At 45.2% G+C, this 11,663-nt stretch overlaps 6 protein-coding genes across 6 annotated transcripts; 5 read left to right on the top strand and 1 right to left on the bottom strand.

Moving 5' to 3' along the window:
• Positions 1–828: 828 nt before the first annotated feature.
• Positions 829–2,019, bottom strand: V865_002827 (uncharacterized protein; the record flags this gene model as incomplete). Its single annotated transcript, XM_066226626.1, has 2 exons — positions 829–1,557; positions 1,624–2,019. The coding sequence occupies 2 exons, from the start codon at positions 2,017–2,019 to the stop codon at positions 829–831; spliced, it is 1,125 nt and encodes a 374-aa protein (XP_066082723.1).
• Positions 2,020–2,852: 833 nt separating this feature from the next.
• V865_002828 (uncharacterized protein) lies at positions 2,853–3,782 on the top strand (the record flags this gene model as incomplete). The annotated part of the gene is made up of 4 exons (XM_066226627.1): positions 2,853–3,071; positions 3,141–3,290; positions 3,344–3,495; positions 3,572–3,782. 4 exons carry the CDS (start codon positions 2,853–2,855, stop codon positions 3,780–3,782), a joined length of 732 nt encoding a protein of 243 aa, XP_066082724.1.
• A 768-nt stretch (positions 3,783–4,550) lies between these two features.
• On the top strand, positions 4,551–5,829 carry V865_002829 (uncharacterized protein; the record flags this gene model as incomplete). Its single annotated transcript, XM_066226628.1, has 7 exons — positions 4,551–4,706; positions 4,763–5,056; positions 5,116–5,202; positions 5,278–5,296; positions 5,368–5,507; positions 5,567–5,652; positions 5,721–5,829. The coding sequence occupies 7 exons, from the start codon at positions 4,551–4,553 to the stop codon at positions 5,827–5,829; spliced, it is 891 nt and encodes a 296-aa protein (XP_066082725.1).
• A 776-nt stretch (positions 5,830–6,605) lies between these two features.
• Positions 6,606–7,432, top strand: V865_002830 (uncharacterized protein; the record flags this gene model as incomplete). The annotated part of the gene is made up of 6 exons (XM_066226629.1): positions 6,606–6,763; positions 6,811–6,995; positions 7,079–7,121; positions 7,178–7,265; positions 7,339–7,357; positions 7,419–7,432. 6 exons carry the CDS (start codon positions 6,606–6,608, stop codon positions 7,430–7,432), a joined length of 507 nt encoding a protein of 168 aa, XP_066082726.1.
• A 1,187-nt stretch (positions 7,433–8,619) lies between these two features.
• V865_002831 (uncharacterized protein) lies at positions 8,620–9,969 on the top strand (the record flags this gene model as incomplete). Its single annotated transcript, XM_066226630.1, has 7 exons — positions 8,620–8,772; positions 8,878–9,168; positions 9,243–9,329; positions 9,412–9,430; positions 9,503–9,642; positions 9,706–9,791; positions 9,861–9,969. The coding sequence occupies 7 exons, from the start codon at positions 8,620–8,622 to the stop codon at positions 9,967–9,969; spliced, it is 885 nt and encodes a 294-aa protein (XP_066082727.1).
• Positions 9,970–11,024: 1,055 nt separating this feature from the next.
• Positions 11,025–11,492, top strand: V865_002832 (uncharacterized protein; the record flags this gene model as incomplete). The annotated part of the gene is made up of 4 exons (XM_066226631.1): positions 11,025–11,110; positions 11,172–11,244; positions 11,306–11,383; positions 11,457–11,492. 4 exons carry the CDS (start codon positions 11,025–11,027, stop codon positions 11,490–11,492), a joined length of 273 nt encoding a protein of 90 aa, XP_066082728.1.
• Between the last annotated feature and the right edge of the window lie 171 nt (positions 11,493–11,663).

Below are 11,663 nucleotides of genomic sequence, written 5' to 3' on the forward strand. Positions count from 1 at the left end.
TAGGTTGGTGAGTGGCGCTGGGTGGTTTGGAATGAAGATGATCAGTGGTGGCAAAGCTGACATAGGCAATACTCCTAACTATGTATGTTGTTCAAATGTGACATCAAACGTCATATGCACATATAACGATCCTTTATTGAGCTTTCTGACTTGTTTCAGCATCATCACCTTTCTTTTAAGTGGTGTCCTTGCTAACTACCTTAGGCTAGGATAAGATGATCCGTTTCAGAGAAGTGACACTCAACCCTCTGATAGCGATTTTCGCCATCGAAAGCAGGTTGATCGAGAACATCAACAAGGTGAATGAACATTTCCCAGGTTCATAACGATCCGATGTGGGCATTAGCGAGCACGTCCCTTTGTTGAGAGCTTTTGTAGTCAATGCATCTTGTTTCATCATCACCTCACCTTTTAAGTGGTGGTCCTTGCTAACTACCTTAGGATAAGATAGGATAAGATGATCAGAGTTTCAGAGAAGTGACACTCAACCCTCTGATAGCGATTTTCGCCATCGAAAGCAGGTTGATCGAGAACATCAACAAGGTGAATGAACATTTCCCAGGTTCATAACGATCCGATGTGGGCATTAGCGAGCACGTCCCTTTGTCACAAGAAAGAGCAAGTTACTCGAGACCACGAGAGTCGATCTCAGAAACGTAGTCAATGCATGTGTATTAACAGTGTTAGAAGTGTTCCAAATTACAAAAATCGTTGTTTTCAGTATTTTTCTGCAAAGGTTTTGGTCAGTTACTGTTTGTCGTAGAACCATCTAATAACATAGGGTGCGAGACAGTTTGATATAACAGCTTTCTTCCTGTCCGTTGTCTTTTACGAAGGGAGAATACTTCTCATCATGGGGTTCATACCTTGAGGCAAAGCCCCAGCTGGTCCACCAGAAGTAGAGATGGAAGTGTAAGAAGAGAAAGAGCCGTTTCTGAATCGTCCGGTCCTGTAGCTAACTTGAGTTTTCACACCATCATCAGTGACTTCTTCAGCATCACCGCCTTCGGTCATACCTCCATCAGGATGATCTTGTCTCCATTCGATGGCTTCGGATCGATCTTGATCCATCTGAGAGACCATCGATCGCCACATTTGACCGATCCTCGATGATGCTGTGGGTACACCCTGTCCGTTGTACCCTCTTCGAACGGCTGTTCTTGGAGTAGAATAGCCCGCAGCGGAAGGGCGAGTTAATCGAGTAGGAACGTCAATTTGATTAAGTCCATTGACGATGTCTCCTGCTCCGGTATAGGGAACAAGGGTATTCTCGTCCGAGTTTGGACCGACAGTGGTTAATGCCATTGGATGGGGTGTCTTTCCGTTCCTTCTGAGATCTTGAAGAAGATGAGTCGGAATACCGACTTGGTTGTACCCCGTAGCAATTTCATCTTCGATCTCTTGGGCGGACTTGACAGTTCGAGGAACGAGTGCTCTGCTCCCTTGTTCAGTAGTGTACATCTCGTCACTCGGGTTTTCGGTATGACCTGGAGGAGCAATAGAATCACTTTGCCAACTACTTGGTAAAGGACCGTCACCCAAAGAAGGTTTCTCAGCCTGCAAAAGGAAACCGATCAGCATATAGATATGACACGGGACCAACAAAAAAAGAGAAAAGCTCACTGGACCCATAACGCCGTGTAAGGCTAATCTGAAGAGATCCCTCTTGCCCATCAGCTCGTTATAAGCAGCCGTAGCCCTAGAAGCACCTTCTGCATCTCTTGAACCCCAAGAATTCAGCCTTGAGTCCAACGATGAATCTTCGGCGAGATCCTCTCTATCGAAAATCGTTCTTCTGACCCTATCACGCATGATTTGGGTGGTGTCTTCGGATTCAGGATCGCTGGCGCTGTTAGCGATCTCACCGAGTAATCGATATCCTTCGGAGGCAATTTCATCTTTGGCAGCTTCAGTAGACGTTCCATCAGTATTAAAGAATTCGGAGTTGGTATCTGCATAGTGACCTCCCATACTTGATGGGTTGAGGGTCGTAGGTGCATGAGTAGAAACAAGAGCCATGTTAGTCAATGTAAGTGTCTATTGATGTGGGGAGTATAATTTGTCGTTGTTGCGAAATAACATGGGAAGTGGCAAAGAGGGAAAAAGAGTTGAACCTTGGTCTTGGTCTGACGGGTATATATCCCCTTAGATCGAGTCAACTTGACCTTCGAACACCGAAAGATTTTTCCTTTGAGCAGCTCCACTGCTGAAAAGAGAACCCATAACGCCTAGTCCAGGCTGCATAGTGGCAGTGGAGCTATAAAGGATGATCGTGGCTCGTTGGAACCGAGCTCAGGGATTTGTTTGGGATTGACTTCTTAAGTATGGCGTCAAGATCATTCCTATGCTGGATGAGTCATATCGATGTATCAGTCCGTGTTCTCGACAATGCGCAAATGATGTTGAAAACGAGGAGTCACCTAAACGGTAAATTAGCGGCCTGACAATCAAGCTCAACTGTTGGTACTTGTGTACCTGTGGAATTACACAGAGAACGCCCCTGGACAAGGAAAGGCAAATCATCAGACTCACGATAGAGACACCCATACAGGATCCCTGATGGGCTTCTTCACACCTTGCATGTTAGCATATAACAAATGAAAAGGAACACTCAGTGTACGAAGGTGCACTGTAGACCACCACCGATGCGAGGTTCCGCCGGAAGCAAATTTCGCGCAATCTGTTTCTGACATTTAGACGTTTCTTCAATCCTCCTCACCTTCACATATCATCGTCTTCATTTCGGATTATCTTTCGCTTTGACTGTTCAAGAAACGACCGCAACGGTTCCCAAGTGTCACCAACTGTCAGACTGACGCACATCATCAGCGTCAAGCAAAACTCAAGTCAACATGTCTACAACACTCGTGCTGCCCGGTGACTCCATCCCTCTACCTTCATCTTCCAAATCGGTAGTTCTTGGACCTGGTCTAGCAGCCTCCTCTTCACGTATCCCCGCACCGTCCTCCGATGAGGCGCCCTCAGTCATATCAACTAAATTGGGATTGATGAGCTCGGCAAAAGGGAAAGAAAGGAGCGAGCAGTTCTGGGTTGAAGGCAGGTCGAAAAGGGTGAGTCGATCTCTTCGGCGCGATTGGACCTATTATACCTATACTGATGCAACCCTCATATCCATATAGTATATACCCGCTCAAAAAGATATGGTCCTCGGAACAATCATCGCCCGACATGCTGAAGGATATAGAGTCGATCTGGGTTCATCGCAGATGGCTCAGCTAGATGGATTGGCTTTCGAAGGTGCAACGAAGAGAAGTAAACCTAATCTCAAAGTGAGCCAATTTCCCAATACGACCGAAGGCATCGCTCACACATATACAAATAGGTCGGAACCTTGGTGTACGCTCGAGTCGCTCTTGCGAACAGAGATATGGAGCCAGAGATAGAATGTTTCGATCCTAACACAGGTAAAGCAGAAGGTTACGGTGAATTGAAAAACGGTTTGGTGGTATCGTGTTCGCTTCATTTATGTCGACAGTGAGTATCCCAACCATCACTGTCAAATGTCCTACGATCTATATGAGTCTGAGTCTAACGTTGTCGTACTACATAGTCTGCTCAATCCCAAATTCATCATCCTCCCAACTTTAGCAGCTACAATCCCTTTCGAGATCGCAGTGGGCTTAAATGGCAGAGTGTGGTTCAAGACTGAAACTGTATCGGAATCAATAGCACTCAAGAGGGTCATCGAAGGTTTGGACAGTGGGGATATCAAACCTGAAAAGGGTGATGTAGATCGCGCGGTAAAGGAGTATCTCGCTTAGATATCAATAGGACAAGTGAATACCACGGAAGGTCTATTGGTGAAGACTTATCTGATTTTCATGAAGATGATAATGAAGGCCACCACTCGTGCGGTGCCAAATGTGGGTTAATGAAGCGGAGATGAACATATATCACTAAGCGTATGCCTCAGGTGTGTCTCGTCATATACAACTTCCGCATGCATAATCGTCGTGCATCCGTATCACCTTAGACCGAACATGATTGCCAAGACATCTTTGTTCGGTTCCACTGAGCCTAGCGACAAACAAACGGGAATCTCGTCTTGCTGAGCGGCGGCATGTGCATACGGATCTGCCAGAACTTGCGCCGCTAGAATCTAGTATCCTAGGTATGTGACATGGCATCTATATTGATGGACACTCAGGGAAGGTGAAAATAGACAAAGATCAACAAGCTAAAACATATGCCGTAATAAACTTACATTAAGCTTCTTGAGATGGAGGTTATGTGCTCGCTGGGTCCATCATTTGTGCGGCGCCGATATTGAATCCATAAGGTGAGAGATGTTGATACTTGAAACATGCCGCTGGAAACACATCTTGCTTTACGGTATGGGCTGCCGCCATTTTCATGGAAGTGTTTGGTTTGTTTATGTCCTGATGTTTGGTCGTCGAGAACAGGAAGTCCAGATCAAACTATATAAGAGAGTTCGGGACACCCTCCCCTTCAAGACAATACTCGTACCAATCTAATCACTTATTCATCGACATCTCCCAGTAGATCACCCACACATCACTTCGAAGAATATGTTCTCTTCCTACCTCGCTCCAATCGGTGTCGTCACCTTCCTAACCTTGAGTCAAAGAGTATTGGCCGACGCTTTGTTCACTGGCTGCTACAAGAATGATGGCACCTTCTTCACCACCCAAGCGGACGATCCTGATACTTCCCTCGAATGTTCTGTGGGTGATTACTGGTTCGCTCGCTCGCTTGTCTAGACTGACAGATCTTTCTGCAGACATATTGTGGTGCAGATGGATACACCTATTCGGGATGGCAGCAGAGTTCATTGACATGTTATTGCTCCAACGGTTATCCTGCTGGGTATTATATCACAACGGGCACAGATGCAGGCTGTACCGACACGACTCAGCTCAGTGTCCGAGTTACAAAGACTTCGTTTCAAAATTTGGGTTGTAGGAATAGTGTGACCTATCAGAACGACGGTTATTCAGCTTCCACAGTGTTCGACGTCGGAACATGTTTACAAAGTTGCAGTGAGGGCTTTATCGCAACTTTCCGAGGGACTGGTGTGAGCCAATATTTCCTCCGACGCACATGATTTAGACTGACTCTGAAAGCATGCTGTAGGGGAGTAACACCTATACGTGCCATTGTTCACAAGGTGGACTAGCCTCAGTAGGAGACAGTGTGACTTGTGGTGCTGGTACTTATTTTGTGAGTGACAGGCCATTCGCCATCCTGCTAGCTTTGAGTCGCTTATGCTTTGAGTCGCTTATACAATTCGAGTAGACCTTTTATCACTCGGCAGGTAGGTCACTTTTCTCGCCACCATACTCGTGATACCTATACTCATGAGTTATAACCCGTTGCCCCTAGTAGATGCTCAAGCGTCAGGTTTGTCGAGAAGAAGAGCTCGAGAATCCAAGGAATTACAAGCCAGACGGCAACGACGAGAAGTCGAATATTGCCCTTATGGTCTGACAGCTTGTAACGTTGGAGGCTATTCCAATAACTATGAAGTCAGTTCAGTTGCTCCTTCTAGGTCATGTTAAATCTGCTGACATCTGAACATGAATAGTGTCTTGACCTATCGACTGAGCTCGAGTCATGCGGTGGTTGTATGCATGGTCAGTATGGCAATAGTAGCGCAACTGCAGGCCAAGAGTAAGTCTTCCTCTTTTCTTCTAGAATGACGGGCAAGAGAAAAGACAGGACTAATCCATGCACTCCAGTTGTACAGCCTCGGGTGCGGCTCTTGGTGCTTCGACGTGTGTTAATGGGAAATGTGTCGCCTCGGCTTGTAAGAAAGGTTTGAGATTGATAGATGGAACTTGTCAATAGACGTGCATCACTTTGTGATTGACAGGTATTACAGGAATGGATTTTTAGGGGAGGAACACCATCGGACAATATGATGATATAGCTTCATCTCATAATGGACTTTCTTTTGATTATACACGCAATTTTGGGAATCCATGATGCTACTCTTTAACTCATTGTGCCTATGACTCGAACGGAACGAAGCCGACGATAAAATGCCAATAGCTATTTACCGACACTTGCAGCTTCGCTGAAATGGTACTGGGGTCGACATGACCGTTGTCGAATATCTTGCAGCGACTGCACAGGGAATGGATGGATGACTAGTGACCTATCCACCGATGCATGTTCACGTACCAGGAAGTCATGATTGTTTGGTTTCCAAGGGAACTCTAGGAACGGAAGATCAACAACCCAGACCAAAACCGCACTATGCCGTAATCTGTAAGTCACCGCGCTACGATGCGTTTTGTTTATTATCCTTCTTATGATGATCTGTCGTAAAAAGTCTCTTGAAGTGATTTACTGTATATTTGAAGTCGGAATGATATGGTAATATTCCAGGTCTTTTAGTTATCATGTAAATTAGGTTGACACTCATAACTCTGGAAATTACGGTATGGTGTCTTGTCCTGTTTAGTTGTTTATATTTCTGCATTATCCGCCCCCTGCGATATGACCATTATATTTATATAGCCTACATTCGGGTTAAGAGTTCTCATGGATACATACGTCTAACATATCTGCCGAGTCAGTAGCCCCACTAACGTCTCTCAATCTCATACCCCTTCAAAACGATGTACTCAGCTTATCTCGCTCCTGTAGGAGTATTCACCTTCCTCACTTTAACCCAGCAAGTAGTCGCGGACAGCCTTTTCTCGGGGTGCTACAAGATCGACGGTAGCACTTTCACAAATCAGCAGGAGGATGAACCTAACAGCTCATTAGATGCTCAGTGAGTCTCTCACCGTATCTCAGCTGTACGTCTTGACTGACCATCAGATCCCCATGTATACAGACGTTTTGCGGAAACGATGGATACGCCTATTCAGCTTGGAAAGATGACAATTCCTTATGTTACTGCTCGAACAATTATCCACAGGAATATTACTTATTATCAGGAAGCCATGCAGCTTGTGATTCGCCCAGTGATCTGAATGTCAGAATCACCCAAACATCTTTTATGAGTACGGGATGCGTCGATAGTGTCACATATGCAGAGGATGGATGGAATGACTTTCTCGTGCTGAACCCTAAATATTGCTTTTAGGAATTGCAATGGTGCTTATGGAGCTACATATATTGCAAATTCCGTAAATTTCTCACCCTCAGAGTGATAGCAGACTGGACAGGAGGTGTACTCCAATAGCAAAATGGATATTATACTTGCCATTGTCAATCGGGATGATTTAGTAGCGCAAGGTGACTCTGTGACCTGTTCCGCGTCCAACTATTTCGTGAGTCTAATTCTCGCCTTGGCACAAATCAAGTAGGACAAATGCCAAATTGACCGTGCATCGCTTGTAACAGTTATTCTATCATTCACAAGGTGAGTCGTGATCCAGGCCGAGACTGTGGGAATTGACGTGCCTCTGACCGTGCATCGATAGCTGCCCAAGCCTGAGGTTTGACTCGAAGAAGAGCACGAGACTCAGAGAGGTGCAGGCTAGAAGGTTACGGCGGAGATTGAGTATTGTCCAGATGGTCTGACAGCGTGTAATGTCGACGGACATCCGGGCAACTATGAGGTACCTTTCTACGGCTCGATGGTCCCCTTCTGCGTGATGCTGATCAGACGTGGTGTCGGAAATTCAGTGCCTCGATACGAAAACCCAGCTTGCGAAGAGTAAGTCCCCCTTTTGCACTCCACTCCTACATGAAAAAGTGGACTGTGCCTTACTCTGAGAATTAGTTGCACCACCATCGAAGCTGTTCTAGGAGCGTCATCATGTACCAATGGAAATTGTGTAGCGTCAGCCTGCAAAAGAGGGTTGAGTGTGATGGGCGGACGATGTCATTGTCTGAAACACCCACGCATACTCATTTGAAAAATATATACATTATACTTCCGGAAACCCTGCAGATCATGACCAGACTGATAGATACTTGACGTTCTTTTGGGTTTTTACGATGCCATTCGTTCCCCTGTCTCGGATTTTCTTTTTTTCTTTTTTTCTTTTTTTTTCCACACTTTTCAATAGGCGGTCTCACTGAGGAGATAGCATGAATGGTACACTCACTATATTCATATGTCAGGGTAAGCTTGATGGTGTTCCTATCATTCTTACTGCGACTTCACAGCTGGTAACGATTCCCTTCCTCATACGGTTCAGTCCAACATACAAATGCGAATATCAGGAACGGAGGATCAGCAAGCCGAACAACGATAATGAAATGCCGTAAAAACTTTGACGCTCTTATGGTGCACCACCCGTAAAGCGAAAGTCTTTTTGTTTGCACACTACGCTTAATTTCGCCGAACCTTCCCGTAGAAGTTCTCAACGTTCCGTATACCTGAACAGGGTATGCAGCACCAAGGATACGGTAATCAAAGGTGGTAATTGATACCGAGGCAAACAAGATATGTCTCTACCTTTTTGTCCGAGAAACTGCGATGTGCTACATTTTGTTTGTCTGGTCTATGTCTGTTGATCCCAGCGAGGGGCACTTGACAACGGGAAAATAATAATAAACAAGCGATGCAGTGCATGACAATCCATTCTAATCGTACTTTTACGTCAATCAATTGATCCTTGAGTATACTTCACCGTAAGATTACTATCGCACCGAAACCATATTGAATTATCAAGGATGTTTGCTCCCTACCTCGCTCCTGTCGGTGTACTCACCTTCCTCACCCTCTCCCAAAATGTCATTGCGGACGGACTATTCGTGGGATGTTACAAGAATGGTGCATTTACTGCTCAAATAAATCCTGCCGCCGCGGACTCGCTCTCATGCTCCGTATGTACCCTATCCTACCCTCCCTACTATCATATATGAGCTCTTCGAATGTTGAGACTGTTATACTGACCCGACATTGTTTCATATAATGGTCTCTCCCTTCAGACCGTGTGTGGAAATGGTGGATACGCTTATTCAGCCTTTGAATCCGATACCGCCATATGTTCATGTTCCGCGAACTTTCCCGCTGGATATTATCTGACCTCCGGAACGGAGGAAGCATGTACCGTCAGTTCATCAACTCACGTCAGAGTTACTAAAACTTCGTTCGATTATGTGGCCTGTTTGGATTCAGCGGCATTTGAATCGGATGGGTATGAGGATACGCAAGTTAGTAACCCTAAAGATTGTCTTGCTGCTTGTGCGAGCGCAGCCTTCGCTACGTTTAGAGGTACTGTGAGTTACACCTATTGCCATCTTCTTCAGGATCGGGATTCCGTTGATGGAGATGTTTGTTTGATATGTTGTAGCTCAGTGCGACATACACTTGTCATTGCGCACAAGAAGGATTGCAGTCGACCGGTAATTCGGGCACTTGTGCGGCCAACGAGTACTTTGTAAGTTCCCATTCTAACTCTACGATCACAGCTCTGTTGTCCTGACTAAACTTAAATGACTGTTTCCCTTTATTATCAATAGGTTTTCGACCATTCTCCCGGTGAGTGATATACAACCGTATCTTAGGAAAGGAGGAGAATGGGCTGACCGGTGGTGTGATATGAATGTTTAGAAGCACAAGCTTCGAGTCTTGCCAGAAGGAGATCCCGAGAGACAAGAGAATACAAGGCTCAGCAACAACAAAGAAGGACAGAGTACTGTCCGTATGGATTAACAGCTTGTAATGTCGGTGGATATTCTGGAAATTATGAGGTGAGCCATAGCTACACGAGTGAAAGAGGTAACAGCTGACAATAGTTGGAATACTTTGCTTAGTGTCTCGATATCCACTCTGAGCTGGAATCCTGTGGAGGTTGTATGTACGGCCAATACGGTAATGCCACAGCAGTTGTTGGACAAGAGTATGTTGTTCCGTTACTTCCTTCTCCCTCTTCGGTCGAAGGTTAACGAGGGATTGCTGTTCCTGATAGTTGTACGAATATTGGTGCTACACTGGGAGCATCATCTTGCGTGAATGGACAATGTGTAGCATTAGCTTGTAAGAGGGGATTGAAGTTGGTCGATGGGAAATGTCAATAATCTCAAAAATCCTGTCTTGATAAATGTCACATACAAGTTCCCTTAGAGGAGAGAAAACGGACATTGATAGATAATTTTACATACTACTTGCTTTGTTGGGTTACTTGAGTATATAATGAATTTTTTGCATGATGGAGGTGATGTCGCATCTGAATGACGCCTGAATATGTTCTTTCCTTGGTTTATCTTTAACCTCGAAAGATTTGTTAATCGTGCTCATAAGCCAACTCTCGGAGGGCCCAATCGCTTCCTGAGAAAGAGTATTTCCTTTACTCAGACACAACCTCCTGATTGGCGGAATTTGACAATCGGGATTTGGTCTTCTGCTCAAAATAGGGTAGACCGTGGTTCCATCTCCATGATTTCATCAGAATAACGCAGATATTACAGGAATCTTAGATCATCGCGCCTAGAGAATGTCACCAGGTGACGAACCCTGAAAATGTCATGTTTGATTTACGATCTTAAAGATCTGACGCGGATCGGTCATCTCTATCGCTGGCTCCGTCTTTATCAATAGCGGATAAGCTAGTGCTAACCTTTACGAAGTAACCTCATATGTAATGTTCCCAGTCACTTGCGTCACTATCCTGATCCGCTACACCAAGCATGTAAAGAATGAGCGGTATATTGATAATCTCACACTGGGGCTCCCCTGAAATTCCAACAATCGATCGGCAAATACCATCCCAATCGTAAGGTGGATCGAGACGATCGATTCCCAGGCTTTTGGGTAGGTAATGATAATTAACTAAGATGACGAATAGATATAAGCCATCCCGGTTACCGAATGAGGTCTACTGCACAACCTCATCGTCCATCGTCATTCTCCACAAAGATGATCGAACCCGATCCGGTTCTGCTGTAATGATCACGGATCCAAGACGTCATCCCAGTCAGTTATCGATCAGAGTTGTACGAACATTACATGCACAAAAAGGTATATAACCCCCTGTCTCGAGGTCTTCCCAAATGATTTTTCCTTCCCAACAACAAACACAACAAATTCACTCTCACTCGTGTCAACCCAAACCAACAAACTTAACTTATTCACAATGTCTGCCAAACAAGTTGCCGGAGGCCACAAAGCCGCTATCAACAATGATAACGTTCCTGAAGAATCCAAGGAACACTCCAAGCAGTGGGTACAGTCCCTCATCCCATCTCAGGCATATATGCATGCTGATCCAGCGGATGAACAGAGTCGTAGATGAAATCGAGAACTCTGGTGATGTCGAGACTGAAGCTGCCGAAGGTGATAGACCCAAGAACGAGGTGAGTTTATATCGAAGCACACATAGAAATGCATTATACACTAGCTGATATCGTGATATAGGGTAATGTCATTGGTGGTCACAAAGCTACTTTGAAGAATCCCAACGTCAGCGAGGAGGCCAAAGCCCATTCAAAACAGGTTAGTGGTTTTTATAACCTTCGGTATTTACGAGTACGTATACGGACGCTGATGATACGGGACTGTAATATAGGTTCTTTCCGAGAATGGCGTTGACGTAGAAGCTTAATCTGCGGTACTATCTGTCTGTTTAGATGTTCAAATGTAGCGTTAGTCTGTATGCATAGTCAAGCCATAACAACATTTCATGCGTGTGCACATCGACCCCCTCGTGACTGCCTGTGTGAAGTCCCATTAGGCGGCCGTTTTAGCTGGAAATCACGCGTGCCTATCTTTGGCT

Source organism: Kwoniella europaea, chromosome 1, assembly GCF_036810445.1.
Source record: "Kwoniella europaea PYCC6329 chromosome 1, complete sequence".
NCBI lineage: Eukaryota > Fungi > Basidiomycota > Tremellomycetes > Tremellales > Cryptococcaceae > Kwoniella > Kwoniella europaea.